The 23,480-nt window shown below is 29.5% G+C and overlaps 2 protein-coding genes across 3 annotated transcripts in view; one reads left to right on the forward strand and one right to left on the reverse strand.

The window, feature by feature from the left end:
- LOC129916163 (guanylate cyclase soluble subunit beta-1) overlaps window positions 1-23,480 on the reverse strand; it is a 156,219-nt gene that overhangs the window by 125,557 nt on the left and 7,182 nt on the right. For both annotated transcript variants that reach the window (XM_055995969.1, XM_055995971.1), the window contains exon 2: window positions 20,803-20,876. In XM_055995969.1, the coding sequence (XP_055851944.1) occupies window positions 20,803-20,876 (74 nt within the window). The remainder of the gene's footprint in view (window positions 1-20,802; window positions 20,877-23,480) is intronic.
- Window positions 9,456-10,020, forward strand: LOC129916166 (uncharacterized). The gene is made up of 2 exons (XM_055995976.1): window positions 9,456-9,588; window positions 9,660-10,020. Exons 1-2 carry the CDS (start codon window positions 9,579-9,581, stop codon window positions 9,932-9,934), a joined length of 285 nt encoding a protein of 94 aa, XP_055851951.1. The 5' UTR covers window positions 9,456-9,578; the 3' UTR covers window positions 9,935-10,020.

Genomic DNA, 23,480 nt, shown 5'->3' on the forward strand with positions numbered 1-23,480 from the left:
AAAATTACAGTTCTCAAAACGTCTCTAATGATTCAGATTAATTTCATGAAATATGAAATATGAAAGTTTTTTGTGTGTTCTGTAGCAAATAAAGCTGTACACTAGAGTGACCGCAAGAAATCGATTTTCGAAATTTGGTCGGGGGAACCCCATAAAATGTTCCGCCTTTGCAGATTTTTAGATAGCCAAAATTTCAGCTCGATTGGATAACTCTAAATGGTGCCGACACTCGCTCAAAGTATCAAAAATCTCTGTTTTTTCACTGTTTTTCGAAGAAAATTAGCTCTAGCTCCCAAACAGATCGGGTTATTTTCACTTTTTATATATTTAATTAAAGGTAGTGTTGCTACACATAATTCAGATGCTAAATTTGTTTAGTTTTACAAAAAAAAAAATTTTGTCATCAATTTAAATTTTCAGTACTTACCTCAAAAAGAGCTGAAGTGCAAACTCGATTTAAAATGAAACTTTTTTTTTGTTTTGTTTTATTTAAAAAAACGAAACATTTAACAGAATTTTAAGGCTGAGTGTGTATTGCGTTAAATAGTTAACACTGTGTAAAATTTTTGACACTATTGAGGTGAACAAAAAAATTTCAGCTGTATGGCTTATTGTTTAATATTTTTCTCTGCCTCTTTTCTGCTATGAAACTCCTTTTTAATAAAAAAAAAAAAAAACAAAACAAAACCATCTGCAAAAAAAATTTAACTCAAATTTAACCAGGTCCCAGAGCCCAATAAATTTTTAACAGCTGAAAATTTTTTATTCACCTCAACAGTGTCAAATATTTTACACTATGTGAACTATTTTACGCAATTCACACACGGCCTAAAAAACAAAAAAAAATAACATCGTGTTACATTTCTTATACATAATTAATGAAGTAAATACTAAAAAAATTTAATCAACAGATTTACAAAGTAGTTTTGGAAGCATCAGGATACAATTTTCGGCACTCACTGACTACTTGAAGTACATATTGTTTTTGTTCCTCATCTTTAGTTAAAAGGTTATTAAAATCCGTTATTAATTTGACTCCTCTTTCTGTCATGTCATTTACGACTTTAAGTGATTGCACTTTTTTAAAGCCTTCTTTAAAATGCGGGTTTTCGGGCCAAAGATTTGGAGGTTCTTTGAGAAAACTTGTGTCTATTTTCAATCGGCTGAAAAAGTTCAATGTTTCTTTGTTCACAATATTTTTTAACCCTGCTGTGACAAATTGTTCATCTTCATGTGTCTGTAGCTTTGGATTTACTATTCTGTTGGTTTCCGTTTCACTGGTTTTCAAAATTATGTTGGCCGTTTCTAATTTTGTTCGCCATCTGGTAAAGTAAGGTCAAAGAACGCCAGACCTGCCTGCTCTGAAATATCTTTGTCTATCTTGCGTTATTCAATGCAATTACGCAAAAGATCAAGATCTTGTTTAGGAGCCAGATAAGCTCTTGGGGCATTAAACCAAACAAAAGTTTTTTCTTGTTGAATGTAAGTTTGATTTTGAAACTACAAAGTCAATTGGATTTTGCCCTAGTGCTTCTATTGTAGCTATAATTATGCGAGAAGCATTTCTATCAGATGCCTTACATCGATCCAATAACAAAGAAAGTTTCATTGTTAATAGCTCTTTCACCCCACGACTATACCTCATACTTTTGCTACCCGAGGGCCCAGAGATAGAGAAACATCCATTCTATCCCTATCCGCAGAATAAAACAGTTAAAAAAAAGTTTAATTTTAAATCGAGTTTGCACTTCAGCTCTTTTTGTGGTAAGTACTGAAAATTTAAATTGATGACAATATTTTTCTTTTTTAGTAAAACTAAACAAATTAAGCATCTGAATTATGTGTAACAACACTACCTTTAATTAAATATATAAAAAGTGAAAATAACCCGATCTGTTTGGGAGCTAGAGCTAATTTTCTTCGAAAAACAGTGAAAAAACAGAGATTTTTGATACTTTGAGCGAGTGTCGGCACCATTTAGAGTTATCCAATCGAGCTGAAATTTTGGCTATCTAAAAATCTGCAAAGGCGGAACATTTTATGGGGTTCCCCCGAAAAAAATTCGACAAAAAATTTTTTCTATGGGAGTTGCAGTCACTCTACTGTACACAGAGAAAAATATGACCCGCTTAAAACTAACAGATTGCCATATTGTTTTACCGTCCATACATTTCATAAGGAAATCTTATTAAAATCAACGATTAATAAGGTTTTTTCAAGGAGATTTCTTATTATTTTTATAGAGAAAATCTTATTAAAATTTGACTGAAAAGTTGATTTTTTTGCAACTTAGCACTAGAAAAAAAAAATCGCGATCAATATTTTCATGGCAGGTTGGTTCAGGTGGTAAGGTGGGCGCCTAATGATTTGAAGTCTCCAGTTCGATTCCCAGCCTGGTCATCGTTTTTTTTATTTTTTGGCAGATTTTAAAACAATAAGGAAAACCCGATTGTTTTAATAAGGTTTCCTTCTTGGATGAAAACCATAGAGAAATCTTATTGTTTTTGTTCTATTTTAAGTGGTCTATTTTTCTCTGTGTACTTTTAAAGTAAAAAATATATTTTAGGAACCGTTACTAACGGTAGGTACCTTTCATCTAACCGTTTTCTTCATTTCTGACTCACTCGTAAACGATTCAACCGAATTTAATGAAATTTTTTATATAAACTCATTTTTGAAATCGTAAAATTAAAAAATTAAATATTGAAAAACATATTTTTGAATTTTTTTTTTTGAAAATTCATTTAAACTTTGTGCCTTTTATCTATTTTTTAAAAGACGTTTCTGAAGCCTAAACATTGTGATAACTCTATGAGAATGTTGTATATTCTTTCCTCATAAAAACAACATATTCTGAAAAACATCAAGGAAAATCTCCAGCAAAAGAAAAGTATCAATCAAGGAACAAGGAAAAAAGAAAATTCAGCTTAGAAATATTGATCGCAGGTTCCAACTTAAAGAGATTGAAAAGTTTCGCTATCAAAAGAACTACTTCTACTAGTAGTGGCAGTGGGCTTTTAAACTGGGAAACGCAAACTCTATGAAGCATCACCACATTGTTTCTTCAAAAATTCTGCAAGCAGACCATCGAAAATCTTGGCTTTGTTGTTATTTAATTTTTTCACAGCTTCTCAAATGGGAGTGGATTTTTTTCTTGCACTGTTCTCTTTTAATATGATTTTCATGAAGGTATTGTTGGAAATGTTATTTGCATACTTTTATTATTTCCTTTTATCGGAATTCTTCCATCTTGGTCTAAAACAGATAGGGCTACAATTTAAAATAGGAAGACTTTCTGACGTTTTCTAACGTAAACTTGAAAAACCCAACACAATTCGATGAAAACGTAATAGTCCCAGACGGGATTACTATACTACAAGTCTCAAAATACGGAGAAGTGGAAGAAGGTTTTCGGGTTAAACAGTTCTTTACCTCTCGGCAATTCATACCCTTCAAATACAGCCATGTTAAATGTATGTATATTCAGCCATTGCAACCTTTATCAAGTTAGATATTTTAATAAAAATTCATTTTTTTTTATACAAACATACAATTGATTGATCGACTGAAAAAAACTCATAGACCATAATATTTTTCCCATGAATGAAATAAAAGAGTTAGGTATATCTAGAAACTTTTCTAATATCCTTCAAACCAAGACAAAACTCTCAGGCAACCCGTCTATTCAATTCAATTTGAGGATATTGTTGAAAATAATGGTTTTCTTTTGAATCAAATATTTTCATTTGACAGAATAATCCTCAAACGTCTCTCTTTTGTGCAATCGATTAACTTCAATTTTATATTTCTTGAACGAACCGAAAGAAATCTTGATTTAATCCCAGATTCATGCTGGATTTTCCATATATAAAATATTCCAATCTTAATTGCCCCAATCAATCAGACCAAAGATGCCTTACACACAATCTAAATATTATTATTATTTTTTTTTTTCGTTCGTTTGCTTTTCATTTCTAGGTTTTCTTTGAAGGTCTCTAATATTATATTAAAATATCTTGAGAAGGATATAAATACAACAACAAGGAGAAAAAAATCAATTCCAAGAAGAATAAAAGGACACGTTGTGGGGAGAAGAAGGGACAACACACAGACACTGGATATCTATACTTAGATGGAGAAAATAGTTTCATTCATCCTTGAAAATTATCTTGAGTCATGTTAGTGGGATTTTAAATTTCAATATAGAACTTTGATGGTATCATGTTCTTGTGAAATGATGTCATATAGATAAGTAAAATGTCGTCGACGGAAATTTGCATGTCTCGGACCTCTCGTATGGATAGTTTTTTGATGATGATAATAATAACGAGGATGATAGTTGGTATGCGCACGAAAATTGTTGATGATAGTGATAAAGGTACTTTTTTATGCTTCCGTTTGTTTGAGTGGTATAAAATTGGCTGCATAATCTTTTTCACGTTTAAAATATAGACAAGATTTTCAGTTTGTGTAATAAAAAAAATAGCTTGAAGGTTGAAAATATGCAGAATGTCAACTGCAAGAAAAAAAAAACAGTCGGGAGTCGACCCTATTTCAAATTAATTTCATTGATTTTTAAACCAAATAAACCGTTTTGCAAATCAAATTCACCTTCTGAGGATTAAATGTTTGAACTTTTCGACCAGTGTCAACAAGGTTTTTGCCACAAGAACCAAAATATACTTTTCTAGTAGTTTTTGGGGTGTTGAATCCAAATCTGAAGACAGAAAAGTTTGATTGGCCTCTTTTATTGCCCGAGATATTTAAAATTTAAGTAGCGGTCTTTGAATCAGAAACAACACTGGCCAACCAAATTAAACTTTTTTTGCCACAAGAATTAAAATATACTTTTCTGAAGGTTTTTGGCTTGTTGAACTCGAATCCACAATCAGAAAAATTCTATTAGCCTTTGTTCTTGAAATATTACCGTTATAAAATGCAAAAAAAGTTTTTTTTTAATAACGGTTATATTTCAAGAACGGAGGCTAATATAATTTTTCCGATTGCGGATTTGAGTTCAGCAACTGAAAAACCTTCAGAAAAGTATATTTTGGTTGGGTATGGTTTGTTTCGCTTTTCTTATTTCGGTTTTTGGTTGTTTCGTCTTAGTCCATTCGCTTTTTTATTGTTTCGTATTTTTGTTGTTTAGTTTTTTATTTATTTCATTTTTCCTTATTTCGACAAACTTATACTCCGTTCTCTTATGACTTCGTTTTTAGTTTATTTTGTTATTGATTTCTTCGTTTTTTCATTATTTCGTTTTGGAATTAAGTCACCTTTAGTTCACTTGGACTTTAATTATTTCGCCACCATTTGTTTCGCCCATTTTTTTGTGGATGTTAATAGCCTAAGGGCGTTAAATTTAAAAATTCGCGCGAATTTTAACGCCCTTAGGCTATTAGCATCCACAAAAAAATGGGGAAACAAATGGTGGCGAATAATTCGCGTCATTTTGAGTGCCTGTTAATTTTAAAAATGTAAAAAAGAAAAAAAACAACGAATTCGTTACAATTTAAGGTAACAGATCTCTTATATTATAAGGATTTGCTTATCTTTAATCCAAAAGTCTTCAAAACCCAAAACAATGCACAAAACTAAAGACGGAATAACCAGATGCAAAAATAAACTAAAAGCGAAATGAACCTTGACGAAACAACTCATTGGACTTGATATGAAAATGCGAAATAAGTAAAAATCAAGAAGACACAAGGCGAAGTTATAGTTGGGCGAAGTGATCGAAATACGAAGTAAACAAAAACCCAAATAAAGGATGGTGAACTAATCAAAAAAAATTGTGTCAAAAACGAAATAACAGAAATCGAAGTAAAAAAAGCGAAACAATAGGCACCCATTTTGGTTCTTGTGGCAAAAATTCTGTGACCAGTGACTTATACTTTAGATTAAGTTTAGTTTCTCTTTGGCTTATTAAATGAAACCTAAGATATCTGGAGCAATAAAAGAGATATCGGGAAAATTTAAACAGTTTTTGAAAGAAGAATATATGTTGTTATAATAACCGTTACAAATTTGTTTATAATAAATTACCCCACATAAAAACAGAATCTCGAAAATAGCCAAAATGACGTTTTTTTAGCATTTTATAACGGTAATATTTAAAAAACGGAGGCCAATCAAATTTTTCTGACTTCAGATTCGGATTCAGCACCCCAAAAACTACTAGAAAAGTATATTTTGGTTCTTGTGGCAAAAAAAGTTAAATTTTGTTGACCAGTGTTATAAATAATATAAAAACTGTACTCTAGTCTAGTTCCGAATGTCAATCTTGGCAATCCTATGGATAGAACTCATCTTGCGTTAATCTCTTTCAACGACTAGAATATTATCGCCAACTCTCCAAAATTAGATCTAATATGGTCTTAAGTCATAAAATTGCATTTCTACCAATTTCTGGCTAAAGACCACCTACTTCTTCTTCCTTTTTTTCGGCGCTGTTATGATCTCGATGTCGAGGGGATCATAACTATCCCACGTAACTGCTTCACTGGCTAAAGACCACCTTACTTAACGAAAAATAATAATGCTTAAGATTTTTCATACAAAATTGTTTCCAAACTGACTTTGAATCTAAAAAAAAGATTTCATAAAAATAATTATGTATTTCTAATAGTTTGATATTGAAACATCTTCGAACAAGATGATTTTTATCAGGCCATACAAAATAAGACACCAAGGTTATCATTTCATAACACAATCAATTTTTATCTCATTTAAAACTACTCTAATAGTTGCTACCCCCAATTTTTGTATTCTCAAACGTGCCTTCATTTTAGATAAAAAAAAATATTATGTAGGTACAAATGTACATACTCCGTTGCATATAATGTGTCTGCACATATTACGTTTTTTTCTAAATGTATGAAATACAAAATTAGACAAGCGATCATTTAGGATTCCCTTAAGTAATAAGATAGTAAAATACAAAATTTTAATTAAAATTCCGTCAACGACGGTCTGGATTTAATCATCAGATTACACTTGCATTTGTAAATAAATTATAAACAATAAGTACGATTTGTATAAAGTTATCTTCATTATTTTTATCACTTAATTGATCGGTCAATAATGTGGATTAAAAGACGCATTAAAATAATAAAAATAATTTTATTAGAATTTAAAAGCTTTTTTTAAGTGCATGTACTTGATCTAATTTCTTATCTTTCTAAATAATAAAATTTGATTTTAAACACTTTTGAACTAAATTATTCGTAAAATGTAGATATTTTATACTATGTATAGTTCACTTGATTCTTTTTACCTTTTTTAAAGTACGAGTTTAAACCATGATTTGTTACTTGTGGAATATTCTGATACATATACAACTCTGAAAATTTTCATAATATAAAAAAAAAACGTTTTTTCTTACCGTTTTTTTTTTTATTATTAAATTTTCAAAAATATTTAAGAATACAATTTTAAATGCCAATAAAAAGGAAATATTAATCGACACATGACAACAAAGTTATAAAAAAAAATACTATTTTAATTCGTTTAAAAAAATGGATTTTAAAAAAAGTTTGATTTTTTAAAAAAAGTTTGATTTTTTTTTTTATTAAAATTCAAAATTTTTTAAATTTTAATATTCAATTTTTCGAGAAAGTCAGTAATCAAGAAAACGGTTATATGAAAAGAATCGGTAATAACTGGTTCAAAAAATATTTTCTTATATGGGATAAAATACTATTTAGTGTCTAAAAAAATGTCCCTTTGGTTGAATTTCATTTTTCTTGAAGAAAAAGTACAAATTAGTAGAAAAGAGTTATAAAATTAACATTATTTACATTTACAAGTTTGAAAACCAAATTTGGATAGAATTGTTTACAAATCACGGTAACATTGTGATTTATCTTGGTAACGCAGTGGTATTTAAAGTTTTAAAGCTGAATTTTGGTAATAGGTAAACTAAAAAGAATATTTAATTGAAATTATATTATTCAAATAGGAATATCAGAGAGCTTAATTATATGATTTTACAAATAAGACTGAAACTTGCAGTAAAGTAACGCAGTTGTTTGGTTTTGATCACTTTGTTTTTAAACTGTCATAAATATAGAAATATCATTCAAAACATCGGTGCAAATGTTATTTTACAATAGATTAAATTATAACCATTCTATGTCAACTAAAATATATGAAAATATATTGTTAAAAATTTCCATATTTTTTATTTTTCAAAATTCACTGTCCAAAGGGATAACTTTTTAGGCACTAAATAGTATTTTAGCGCATATCAAGGACCATTTTTGTCAGAGTAAAGCCTGAACTACATAGAAAAACAAAGTGAACAAATTTCAATAAAGTTTCTAATAATTTAAAATTTTAAATGTCACATCAATAAATTTTGTTTTTGTTAAACTTGCCCTATAGTAACTTATATCGCAAGTAATAAACAATGCGTTACTTTACTATACAATTTTCAGTTTTATTTATAACATTATAGGTTCAATTCAGCTCTCTTTTATAGAATTTCTCAATTTTAGTACATTAATCTCTTTTTATTTAAATTACAGAAACATTATTTTAAATTGAATATTTTTAATAATTCATATCGCTGTGATATAAATTTTTAACTTAAAAATTTGAATTTTTCTTAAAATGAAAGAAAAAAGAAAAAAGTATTCAAAAGCCCAAATATAAACACAAATGCTATAAAAAAAAACTGAGGAACAAAGTAATTGCGATAATACTGTAACAACTACGTTTTTTCTTAATAGTAACGTAGTGGAGTAGTAACGCAGTTCTAAAAATCTAATTATATTGTAAAATTAAAACTAAACTGTGCATACAAATAACAATAATAGAAATTTCTTCAATACTAATCTCTCCAATCTTTTTGTTTTTGTTTTTTAATATTAATGCAAGGTAGCTAAGATTTTATTCAATTCTCGGGACAGAATGTAAAATATTTTTGTGATAAAGCTTAAAAAAAAAATTACAAAACTATCTATGAGATACTATGAGAAATACATGTCTGTAGAATGGACAGCAAATTTCTGTATGTATGAAAAAACAACTGCGTTACTGAAATAGGCCACAAAGTTACCATTATTTACGGGAGTTAATGAAGATTTATCGTGGGACTTTTTTAATCAGGGATTTTTTTTTTTTCATTTAACTATTTCAACATTAGCTTGCTAAACTTGGAACGATGAATATATTATTGCTAATCAAATTATTATTTGCAAACATTATTTAACCTATCATTTTATTGATTAAACGGAAATCTATAATCCCATAAATTCTGTGTACATTCTAAAAATTGATATCACAACAAGTCTGTTTTATGTCTATTTTCATTAAATTCTACATCAAAATTTGGGAACTATCATTTTCAAAACATGATTAAAGTACAAAGTTATTGTTTTCTGATAAAAACCTAACAATTATTGCGACAAAGGTAATATTCAGTTATAATTATAATTTTTATTGTGTTATCACAACGAAAACTGATTAGATTTTATTTTGCAAAAAATCAAATCAAGTCTTTACCTTTCCAATGGAAATGATATAAAAAGTCTGTCGTATTGAAAATTACTATCATAGAATCATTTCCCTTCAAAATGAAGACAGGTAAGAACACTTTATAATTCAGTTAATAGTTTTTTTTATTAATTTTAATTTTCTTTTTGAATTTCCTATAGCCTTCGCACTTGTCCTGATTGTGGCTTTTGTAGCCTCAGCATTCGCTGTTTACAGTCACACTGATGGAAAACCAGATTGTACTGCTAAAAATGTAGCAACTGGAAGCTTCCGTAACAATTATGATCCCACAAGGTATTGGGTGTGTGAAAAAGTTGGAGAATCTCCCACAAGTGTTCCTTGTCCCCAAGAAACTGGATTTTTGGATTCGAAAAAGTCTTGTGTTGGCTGGGACCAATGGGTGTGGGAAGAACCCTATGATCCACCAACTGCTTAAAAAAAATGTCCTTTGAAATAGAAAAAAAAAATAACCCGGCATTTGTGTTGAGATTTGAATAAAATATGTGTCTTCTAAAAAGTGAATATGTTGGTTTTCAATTTGTGTAAAGTTTAGATCAATTGAAATAGTTTTTAGTTTGTGCATTTGGTGGAGTGAACTTGGTAGCAGTTTAAAATTTAAGACATACATAAGTGAATGAATTTTTTGTTTCCACATTTCGCAAACAAAAATAACAGGATTAATTCATGTTAGTAGAATATTGCAAGTTTCATTTCCATATTTTTTCTGAGTCTTAATAACAACGGAATAACATAGCTTATCTATTGTTTTTTCCTATTTTTTTTAATAAAATTCAAAACTTAAAATATAGCTGAATTAATCTCAACTTGATAGGAAGTAAAATTATATCGGTTTTTTACATTTGAAACGGTTGAAATTCTCCGAATTCGCAAAAAGTTGACATGAAATATTAACCCATAGTTTTTAATGTTATGGATATTTTTACCAAACTTTACCAAACTATTCGCCAAAAATCGCTATATTTTTTAACGTCATTTTAAATACAAAATCAAAATTTAACCATATTAAGGAAGAGGTTTTCAGGTTTGTAATTTCTTAAACACACTCGGGCGTATACGTACTTTTTTGCTACATTATATAGTGGGCACAACTCCAAAACCACGAATCTGCAAAATTGTAGTTATGAGAAAAACGGCTTCAAAGTTTTGGAAACCCATGCAATCTTATGGAAACTCGTGCAACGAAAATTGATATTTTAGGCTTTTAGACAACAGATGGAGGAATGGGGTCGATGCAGTGAATAGAGAAACCGATAACAAGGTTCATGACGCATTAAAATGAAAATGTCAAAAAATGCAGATTCGCGGTTTTGGCTTTGTGCCGACGATATAATGTAGCAAAAAAAAGTAGGTACGTGATATCTGGAATATTCATAAGACAACTCAATTCAAACCCAGTAACATCGTCAAGAACATTTATCGTCTCCTAAATGCACGAATTAGGAAATTTTTTTTAAAAAGATTTTTCAGGTATTTTTTTAAATTTTTGGAAAAATCAAATTTTTAACCAAAATTTTGATTAAAACTCATCAACGCGTTTTCAAAAAATTAATAAAAAAAAAATTAAATTTAAATTTCAAAATCCAAATACCTATGGTTTTTTTTTGAAAATTTGTTTTGAATGATGTTTTAAAAGAATGCTTTTCTAGACGCTTACTTATTTTTTTAACCGGTACAAAAATCTTTACTTAAACTAAGATTTTAAAAAATGCCTGGAACACTAATTTTCCATCCCCTAAATTGAAAATATACGAAAAATACTACTGTATTAAATCCATAAAAAATATGGATAAATAAATAAATACAAGAAATTCATATATTTTTTTTTGTTCGATCAATCAAAATACATCATTTTTAAGGTTGATGGCAAAATACTCTATCATTGAATATAATCTTATATATAAAAATGAGTTCATTTAGTGTGTGTGGCCGATAAACTCGCGTTTGGCTGGTCCGATTTTGGTAATTTTTTTTTTGTTTGAAAGGTATTAATGTGTAGATGGTTTGTATACAAAAAAATAATAACTTTTCTCGCATCTTTACATAGCTGTCAATTTGTACGAGTAAAAAAACACTCTCACTTAAAAAAAAAAAAAAACTTAGCTTAATTTGTAAACAAATTTATGGCGTTTTCGATTGGCAGTCCGGAAGCGTCCGGAATCATTCTGAAAAAATTTTATTCACACAAAACTGTCAGTTTTGTACGAATAAAACGCTTTCAGAATGATTCCGGACGCTTCCGGACTGCCAATCGAAAACGCCATTATTAGACAGGCTTTCAAAATAATTATTATCGTTTAAGGCCTGATTTTGACAACATTTGCGTACATGTTAATAGTTCGCAAACATGAATTTATTCAGATTTTGTTGTGTCATGCTGTGGATATGTATTTAGGTATGTATGCAAAAAAAGAACGATTAAATTCTATTTTTTTTTATTAAAAGAAGTTCAATTCTGAGGAGTACCTACTTTCAACTTCGTGATGCCATTAATGATGGTAATGTTAATGATATTGGTCAGTTCACTATTTTGCTAACTTCATACACTGGTGCACACTGGGGCCTACTGTATGGGTGGCTGATGTGATATTCTTATATATAGTAAATTAAAGTTTGGTTTTGTGTACTTTCGCTAACCGGCCAAACCGGTTGTCTGATTTTCTTTAATTTTTTTTAATAAAAGAGGAATAAGAGTAGAAAGTTTATTACAAAAAAAATTGATGATTTTATAGGGTAAATAGGGGTAACAGTACATTGAAAAAAGAGGCTATTTTCTAAACGGTAAGTTTTAGAGATCTGATTTTTTTTAAATTGATAGATACATTTATTGTTAGTTTGGAAAAGGTAATGAAAAAATTCTAAAAAATTTCAAAATTAAGTTGTTAAGGGTTTTTTGCAGTCAAAACATGTGATATACCTTCGACAAAAGATTAATTACAGATAGGCAAAATTTTGTACAGAAATTTGAATTACACCATTAGAAAGATACTAAAAAAAAATAGGCGTCTCATACGGATTTTTTTCATAGACCCTGTACTTTTAAATATGAATTTTTGAAAAAAACAAGGAATTTTTAAAAAACTGCGAAAATTTTTAAATTAATAGGACATATGGGTTTTAATTATGCGCATGCATGTGCAAATAATTGAATTTTTAAAATGATTTTTGACCGAATAACGGGAAAAACAAGTTTTTTTGTTCCAATTTTTTTGGCCGTTTTTAACTGTTTTTTATTTTTATCTCTTTTTCTTCAACATATAAATGAATGAAATTTACTGTGTAGATAGATAATAAGCAAGACTATAATTGTATATTTGTATCAAAATGTAAACACAATCTTGAATAACGGTAAAATAAAGTTCTATTTTTCAACACGTCACATCTTTTGATTGAGAGCACATTAAAATTGTATTTAACTTTATTGAGCATCTTGATGATATTACCTTTCATTTGATCGCAGATATCGCACATAGCCGTACATCAACTACAAGCTACATAATGTTAAATTAAAAACTTGAGAAATACCTAAAAACACCTGTGGAGATCGGTTGATCATGACCAGCCACCAGTGGTGGTGACCAGTGTGGGAAGTACCGTAATCTCAGTTTGAACTTTTGATATGGTTGGCTTTAAAAAATTCTTACTTTTTTTGTAGGCATCGTAGAAATATCATGAAAACGTCATGTGAAAGGCGAAATAATAGGCTTTCACATGATCTAAAATTTATTATAGGTTGTCATCGAAAAAATTGATTTATAGCATGAGAAAATAAAGTATATGTTTTTTTTGTTTTTATTAAGAGACAATTAAATTGATTCTCTCCATTGCATCCATGTTGCTTACAATCAATTTTGAGAAATTCACATAACGCCATGCTTTTCATAGCGTAGGAATAGCTTGCCGAGCGAACCAGTTGAGCGAACCACGCTCATGCACATTATGGGTTAGCATATTTCCGCTGACTCGCACATGCTTTACGAAAAAATTTAACTATATGTAGGTACCAAAAAGAGAGATCAAAATATTTTCTAAAGTCGAGTAAAAATGGGCGTAAGAAAGGGCAGGCTAAATAGCATACACATTATTCAAATTTATAAAGAGCCGTTAAAGTGCGATATTGATAATAGGGTGTATTTGCAAAACGCTGATTTTTTAAAGTGCCGTAACAAGCCGTATTGAAATATTTATGGAAAAAACGTTTGAAAGAGTTAATAACTTTGCATTGTGAAATTTTGTGTGGTGCAGCATTGTAGTGCATGTAGTGAGCATTTTACTTAGGCTACTTTTTGCTAAAAGTTTAAAAGTGAATATTTTTAGACTCATCTTACAAACTTTTAAAGTTTTAATCCCCTTTTTTTTGTTCATTACAAAGTCGAAAATTGGAAATAAATACAAGAAATGGCGGAACGAAGTCCGCCGGGTCAGCTAGTTTTATATAAAACTTCCTTATTTTTTCACCACTTAACCAACAAAAAAAAACTCTTATATTCAAAAATCCATTATTAGAATACTATACCTATTTCTCTTGTGTGTGAACTGAACATGAAAAATTACCAAAAATTCAAATCCTTTTATACCGAAAAAAACTTTTCCTATGTGGTCCATATATCATTCGATTCGAAGACACATTAGGGCCAACACGAAAAAGAGAGTAGACAAAAAAAAATCTCACAAAAATAAGAAAAAAAAAAATCGATTTGTATATGAAGAAAATTTACGACTAGTAGATAGTAGGTACTAGTTTATATACATATTTTGTGTCTATAAAATGTGCAAGGATAACGGAGGGTAGGTACTGAATTTTGTGTGACGACTATACCAACCCATGAAAGTATCCAATTTATTTTTGTTTTCCAACCATAAAGCACAACAGTAGTGAGTTTTCTCTCTCTTGAAGATTTTTCACCGTCATACACAAACACATACATACATCTATAGAAATTTCTACCCACATAAGAATATATCTGAATATGTACCCAAATATATATATTTCCCTGCTTTAAGGTATACCCACATTGTCAAGGTGTGGAAGAAAAGCAGGATGCGGATATACCACCATCACAGACAGATAAAATATTGCCACTCCATTAATCAATTAAGCCATAGTCCTGCCTTTGCTCCATAAAAGGATGAGCCTAATTGTTGATAAGTAGTAATTATTTTCGCTGTCATATCCTTCTTTTCCTCTCTCTTTTTCTGTAGATGTAAAAGCTAATGCACATTTGTGGCCATCAGTATTGTCTTACAAAAAAAAAATATACAAAAATTGGGGCATACAAAAAACAACACAACTTTTGTCCCTGAATTCATTGATTTTATTTTTTTTTGCTGGATTGCCTCATACTTGAATAATATTGGCAACAATTCATTTGGCTTTGTTTCCTTTTTCTTTTTCGTTTTTTTTTTTTTTTTTGAGGATTACAAATCTGTAAAATTTTTTAATGATAAAGCTTTTTTCCTTTATTCTGACTAAAAACAAAATCCCATTTAGCCAGAAAGTAGGTAGAGTACACACACACAGTTTGATTAATGAGAACGAGCAGAACGAACAAACGAAAGAAACAACAACAAAACTAAGAAAATCAAACACACCCACATCATTTGTGATTGAAATTCGACCTTTGTGTGTCAGATATTGCCTAATGTTTTCCAAATCATCATCTGCTTTGATCATCCTGAGAGAGAGGATATAATTTTTTTTTTATTTCCTTTTTTTTCCAACTCGCAGTTAGTAAGGATGTTCGGGGATTCGTATCGTACACCTTCTGGATTTGTACGTTTTGTTTTTGAAAAAGAAAAAAAAAACTTTTCCAACATCACGATTCGAATTTCATATTCATATTCTACGTGTTTTTTTGAGAGCAAGGATGTGCTGTGCTGTTCTCAAGGGATACCTGTGTTGCTTGCTGTATATAAACCAACCCATTTTTACCTTTAAAGAGTATCTGTTCAAGTGCTTACAAAAAGGCTTTATGATCCTTCAGCACCACCACCACCACCACCAGAGTGAAGTCAAAAGGAAAATAATGAAATAAAATATGTCGATTGCCTGCTATACCTCATTCCATATTAACAGTTGACTTTTATCCTTGATAGATATTCCACAGGAGTTGGAGTTTGTTTTATTGTGAAAAGGAAAGTAAAAATTGTTTGCACCCCAAAAAAAAATAAGGGTACCTTCTCAAAAGGATGACAGTAGCAGAAGGAGAACGGAGAAGAAATCATATTTTGAGTGAATGGGAAAACCAAAAGGAAGGAAACAGCTAGCACATCCTGTTAAATGTAATTTTACGCAAAAAAAAAGTCTGTCATTGAGTACTTACGGGTAAAGCTAAAGGTAAGGACAGAAAATGGGAATAAACAAAAAAAAATCATGGGACAGGTTTGTTTGATTTGTTGCCTTTGAAGGGATCTAGGTGGTAATTTGGCAGAAGGGTGTTATTTCTTGTTGGCGCGTAGTAATTTTGAAAATTGACAAGAAATTATCAAAGAATTTTTTTGTTCCAAATTTTTAATGTAAAAAGTATCTAAAAGATGTTTCTGATACTGTTCTAATTTTAGAATATAAAAAAAAAAAATAAACCTAAAACGATGATAATAAGAAAAAAAAATTTATAATTAAAAAAAGCAGGGCAAGCGGAAATAAAAGCATAAGGTTCTTCTTCATTTTTTTTTTCTTCATCATTTCTAAATACCTAACCTCACTTAAGGGCGAATATGAAAAAAAAAGTGAACACAATTATCTTTTCCCAGTTTTTTTTTCTTTCTTCTTTTTTTTTTTTTTTTCTTTTCTTTCAAACAAAAATAACGTTTGCACCTGTGTTGTATTATATAGTATTCCTTGGGAAAATAATAAGCTTTAAAAGTCGCAACGCCATCGGCTATGGTTCTCTGAAAATATCTAATTAAAAATGTATATAATTTTATGGCGGAAAAAAATAACAATTTAGTTGTTTTTTTTTTTTTTCTTTTTTCAAAAAATATTTGTTATATGAATTTTTGTTGTTGTTGTTGTGTTTTGTTGCTTTTGTATAAAAATGAACACTGACATATTTTACGCTTATTTACACCTGGGCTCAATAATGGAGCTAGCTTCTTTTTTGTTGATGATATAAAAGAGGACATTAAGAATTTTGAATGTAAGCTTTTAATTACTTTGAGGAGTGTATAATTAGTGCGTGTGTCTTAGAATATAATGGTTTGACGGTTAATACTTTTATATTTATTTTTGAAATATTGTTTTTTTTATTTTGTGAAAATCATTGAGTACATATAATCAATAATAACTTAATCTTATTTTAAATGAGTTTAAATTATAGCTCGATGGGAGTTGTTTTATGTTTTGAAAGATGTAGGTATTAACAGTATAAGAAAGAATATTAAACAGTAAATAGAAAGTTAAAGACTTTCCGAAATTGATAGCTTTTTCTTCATGCAAAATTAGACGGTATAATGTCATTCTTAGTTTTGTGTTAATAAGCTAAAATAGCAAAATAAAATTGCATTATGTTTTTTTTTTAGCAAAAATTGACTATTTGTAGTTTTTAGGTATTTCTATAAAAAAAATTGAAACAATATTGTTTTCAGAATTTAACAACAGATAAATTATTTTACCTCAATTTTTATTTACGATATACATTGTAGGTACATATATCCCTTATAAACATAGGATACCTACGTAAAATCGGACTTGAGGTAACACTCAGACATGGCGTTACGATTATGGAGATTGTAAAAAATGTTATGTTTAAAATTTTTGTTGGCAACTTTTAAACCGATTCTTCATACATTTTTGTCTTAAAAGCAAGAAAAGTTCTGGAAATCAGAAATTTGCTAGGCTAATTTAGTATTGATCAGGTCGCTTCATAAACAAAGTGGACGACTAGATGATGACATGTTGATCAATAGTGCTATTCAACTTTTGTCGATTTGAACGCAACCAGATTGAAATGGGTAAAAAACAAATACCTAATGTTGCAATTTATGCGAATTTGTTTACAACTATTGTTAGTGAAATGGTTGCTAAATTCAAAAATGATATTTCAGTGACATCCAACACGAACGCAATCAAGAATGTATTGGCTGAATATAAGTTAATGTTAATTTTGTTTTGCCTCCAACTTCTTATATAAATTCTTATAAATTTTTAAATTGTATACTACTGTACAATGAAAATTTAGGTGACGAAGAAATCTAATATTTTCTATAAAGCTATTTTGTCCTTGTTGAGAAGATTATATCTATTATCATATTTCAGTTCCCCAGGAAACTAAGGTCCATTTTCTTTACTCGGAGTTGAACAAAACTTGAGAATTTTTATATTACAAATTCTCAAGTTATGTTCAACTCCGAGTGAAGAAAATGTACCTAATTCTACTTATAGTAATTAATAATAGTTTTTGATTTTAAAAAAATTTCAAAATTTAGACACTATGGCTCTTATGGGCTTATATTTGTGTCCAATTCATGGCTAGCTGAACATTACAATTTTTGGAAACGATAAACATTTATGAGTTGTTATAAAATCGATATTCACCTTTATAGAAGCCGAAAAAGTGTACCTAATTTTTACCGACTTCCAAAAAGGAGGAGGTTTCAATTCGCCTGTATTTTTTTTTATGATTTATGTTTGTTCCCTCATAACTTTGGACTGAGTGAACCAATTTTAATAATTCTTTTTGTATTGGAAAGCTGGTGGCTGCAATGTGGTCCCATTTCAATTTCGTTCAGATATAGCCATAGGAACTATTAGAAAAACCATAAAACCCAGTTTTGATTTATGGAAGTCGGTTTTGTTTTTGGATAAAAATGATTATTGTGACTTGACTTGACCCATTTTTATTTTGAAGGTCTTATAATGTAAATAAACAAATAAATGCAATATTAGAATATCTTGTTAAAATTTGCTTATTTAAGTAAAAATTTTTACTTCAAGAGATTGAATCATTGAATTCACTAAATAACTGTGCAAATATTAATATATATATCACAAACGAGTCACTATTCCGTATTTGAAAGATTGTTATGAACATAAGTCGGTATCCCTTTAAGTGGAGTAAGTAAAGTTCCGTGAGCAGGACAAAGGATAAAAAAAAGTTAACATTTCGATGACCGCAAAAAAAAATAGGATTACAAATAAACCAAGTATGTCAAGTATCGATTATGGTGACTTAATTTACATACTTGACAGAAATACTCTTATATTTGTTGTGTTCTAAGATTTTTATTTTTTTTTTATTGGAAAACCGACCAAGTTATGAATACCAGAGTTATGCGCGACAGAGTTAAGCGCGTCAAAGTTACGCAAAACCGAAGTTACGAAAAACTGAAGTTATGAAAGACCGAATTCATCATTTGGCTGTTTGAAACACCACACTTAGGTTTGAATTGAATTGAATTGAAATATGTATTTATTGGAAGTCCTTTATTTCTAAACAATAGACTAAACTAAAAGATGTAACATGTTATTGGGGTGGTGACGTTGTTTTTTTTTTTTTTTTTTTTGTTCCTTTTTATAAAATTGGTCCTCCTTCTAGAAAGATGCAACAAAACTACCTCCTCAGCAATTTTTTTTTTTTGTCAAGGTCACATACACCCACTTTTTTAACATTTTATGTTGAAAAGTAATTCTCGACACGTGGCAAACCTGACTCCTGCCGGGGCTTGAAGTGGTAATCCTAGCACTTTCTTCAAATTCCCAATAATCTTAATAAGTCTTAAAATAAATCGATGTGTGTGTTTTCTTAACCTCATAAAATTTTAAAACTTAAACAAAACAATCAAATAAATATGCTTTCTCGTATTACTATTATAATTATTATACAAACAAATAAAATTACAAACAAATATAATTCCCCGAAGTGTCTAATTATACACTGAACCATTTAAGTTGAAATACTTTTTAATCCGCCAAACAAATTTCATTGTAATCTGATATTTCTCATTATTTTTTTTTTTTTTTTTTTAGGTGGTAAGTTGAGCTGGAGGTTAATTAAGGGTTTCAGTATGCGAATTAGAGGGATTATGTGGCGTAAAGCAGTAGCTAACTATTGTTAATAATGAGGTGCACATGTGGCAAGTGACATATATTTTTTTTGGAAATAAGAGTGTCAAAGAATTATAGATAAAAAAGAGAATTAAGTTTCATTTGAAACAAATAATTTCAGTGAAACTATTAAAATTTTGTGTCAAAGTGATGATATTTTAATTATAAATAAGAATGGACAGCTAAAGTGCCCGTGATTTCCTTAGAATTCCCTGCTGATATGTTTTATTTCCCTGTCATTCTTCATGTAAATTTATATTTTACACTTTTTTTTATTTCCACGTCATTAATGGTAGTTAAAAATCGGAATCCAATTTATGTTGTCGTCGCCTACGCTAATAACATGTCGCGCCGAGTGAAAAGGACCTCTAATGGATAGGTTTCTCTCCACGTGCTCTATGTTTAACTAACCTTCTTTTTCTTTGATATTTGTTGACACAAATTGTTTTTCCGATCCATCAAATTGAAAAAAAAAGGGAAACGTTTTCAACCTCAACACCATCATCTTTTTTTTAAAGAAAAAAAGTCTGATTGATATTTACTTTAGTTAGAAGTTTTTTTTTTTGCAGAAAAAAAAGTAAACACAATGAGAGTTATCAACTGTCAATCAACATCTTAGGGTGGAAAATATATTTAACTACTATTCAATCAATAATTGATTGAATAAAATATATGAATGCTTTTAATCCACTTGACTTGACATAGTCGCCATTAGGGTGGCCATCATCGTCCAGCGTCTATATATTCAGCTGTCTACTTACCCACAAACCAAAACCAAAAAAAAAAAACAGCACTTTTCCCTAAATCAAAACATCAAACAGGACCTTTTTCAAGACACAAGAATGTCTATGTTTCTTGATAATTTACTGTCGGAAACCCACTTTACAACTAAACGGACATAAATTTATTCTTCTATTGTTTCCATTCCAAGTATATGTCCGAGAGAACAATCCTGATGTTGGTAGTTTTAGGTAGACAACTTGTATTTAGGATATAATAATTTATTGCTTAAGTGGGCGAATTTCAAAGTCATCAAGTTTATCAGATTGAAATTAAGTTAGGGAATTTTTCTTTTCTTCTTTAAGCAGGTGGAGTTGGAGACTCCAATATCAGGCGCCTTAATTCTATTGTGTATTCAAAACGAATGTGGTTTTTCATTATTCACTAACTATGGTTCATGTTCTGATACTTGAAGGAGAAAAAAGGAGAGAATATTTTAATAAACAAAGTTGAAAACTTACTTTATTTGTTCCCATATTGATTCGCCAAAATGTTTGAGAACCAACAATTCCAAAGCGTAATTTACAAATCCATACTGAAAAGATAAGAAAAAAGTTGAAGTTTAGTTGAAGTTTTAAAAAACATTTTTTACACAAAAAAAAAAAAACGAAAATTTTGAAATGGCTAAGGGTTGGACTTTTAACGCAATTTTTTTCGAACATGAAATTTGAACTTTTCAATGCGATAAAACGACTAAAATATGAAACTGAGAGTGACAGAGATTGTCACTAAAAATTACCCTTAAATGAAAAAGTGTCCGCACCAAATTTTAATTTCGGATTAAGAAGTTTGCTAAGAATAGAGCCAATTTAAGGATGAAGTTCTATGAATGGGCTATGATGCTATGTTAAGGGAACGACAAATCTAAACGAATGCCGCTTTTTGTAACAAATTACATATATTTAACTATTTGTTTTGTATTTGTATGAACGATAGTACCTAAATATACAAGCATTTTTTGTTTTCAATTCTTTTTCAATTTCAATTAACTGTGAAAACCAAATATTATGTTATAAATAATTAAAAAATTACTTTTGTAACTACAAATTAGTATCCATTTGGTGTTAGAATTTTTTTAATTATTTGAAACTATGCATACATTAACGATATGAAAAACCTACCCAACACAATGATGCTATTTCGTGTTCTAAAAAAAATATAATATGTTCTAGCTTTGTTTTTTTTTTTTGGTTAGTTGTTAAATAAAATGTATTCAATTCGTGTAACTAAATTCCACAAATTACTTGTTTACATTACATGCAGATGCACATGCACACATATTAAAAAGAATCTAAAATACAAAAAAAAAGCATTTTAACCCAATGACAACATTGAATAAAGAATACGAGTGTTACATTCAAAATTATTTTTAGAACCAGGATTGTAGCAAGGTGGGGGAAAACTCAAAACTGATACCTAAGTTAAACAATTCGTGCTCTGAAATTTTTGTTAAGAAATGAAAGAACGTGTGCATTAACTTCCAGTGCTTGGCCCAATATTCTGGAATTTTCAGGATCGAATCTATACATCTCAGCTTAAATATATATAATAAATACAAATACTGTCGATATAACACAATAACAGGGAATACGTGCGCGGCTCAGTCGTGCATTTTATTTAATTAAAAGTTTGAATATTCTTATAGCAGTTGAACATTAAAAGCAAGTAATTACTTCGTTGTTCATTTTAATTGTCTTTATTTGTTTGGATCAAATGTTTTATTGAGTAGAATTGAGGGTAACACCAAGGAAACCCCGACCTAGAACAAATAGCGCCTTGACTTTTTTTTTTTTCAAACAAAAAAAATCTCTTATTTGCTTCGTAAAGTATTTCCAACTTTAGTTTGCTTCGATATAGCAAAGTTTCATGGCCTAAATAACGAAATAAGAAGAATAAATATAGCGTCACAAAATTAAGAATCAAAGTTATACAATATTTGTATATTGAAACTAATTGAACTAGGTACATAACTTCATTATTGTGGATTGATTTACTATACCACAATGCTTTTAACACTTTGAAAAAAGTAAGTCTTCTTTAGACTTCGTATAGAAGTACTCAGAAGTAGCCTTGGAAACTTCAGTCAAACAAGACCTTTTTTAAGACTTTTTTGAACCGTTCTAGAGAAGGATTGTATTTTTAAATAAAAGAAGGCCTCGTTAAGACATGCTCAAAGAGATTTCTTGCAAGTATACAATGCTTTTTAACAATGCTTTCTACTGGAAGTATTTTATGCATCTGTCAAAAAAAAAATATGGAAAAATAAACTTTTTTTTGAAAGATGGTACCTTCTTCTTCCTTTTTTCTCGGCGCTGTTATGATCTCGATGTCGAGGGGATCATAACCTTCCCACGTTACTGCTTCACACTAGTGATCCGCCTGTGGGGTTCGCCGGGTTGACCTCAGAAATCGGCGGCAAGCCTCCCGGTTTTGTATTGTTCCGTTTCTGAGGCCAACTGAATGCTGGTGTTTTTGCATTTGCTTGTACCAGGAGTTTTTAGGCCTACCTTTCTTTTTATTTCTTTTTATTTTATTGAAAGATGGTACCTACAGTGTAAATAGTCGATAAGTAAAATAAATTTGACTTTGTTAGAAAATATTCTTCTTACCCTTGCAATCGATTTAGAAAAGCTAATAGGTGAACGATGAGAGGCTTAATTTTTTTCAGTTTCTGTTATATTAAAGACCTAGCTGAAATTAGAATTTTTCAAAATAAGAAAAGACATCCATAAACTGTGTAGGTTAATTTATTTTTGTTAATTTAACTATTATTAAAAACTCTTATTTTTTCATTTCTGACTTTTTTTATGTATGATTTAGTCGATTTCAACGAAAATTTTTATGCAGAACATTTAAGTATCAATATAAAAACTTTAAAAATTTTCAAAGATTTTTAAGAAAATTTAAATTTTTTTGAAAAATGAATATTTTGAAAACGGGTTGATGAGTTTTTTAAGCTTTTGTTTTTCAGTGTTGATTAATAGTTTTTTTTTTTTAAATTGAATAACAGCTTCCTCTTAAATGAAAAATCAAATGACATACTTCATTTTGTGGTAAAAATAATTTCAAACATATATTTTATGTACATATTTTGACATTTCTTTTTACATGTTATTATTTAAAGAACAAGTACGTACGA

Source organism: Episyrphus balteatus, chromosome 3, assembly GCF_945859705.1.
Source record: "Episyrphus balteatus chromosome 3, idEpiBalt1.1, whole genome shotgun sequence".
In the NCBI taxonomy this organism is placed as follows: domain Eukaryota; kingdom Metazoa; phylum Arthropoda; class Insecta; order Diptera; family Syrphidae; genus Episyrphus; species Episyrphus balteatus.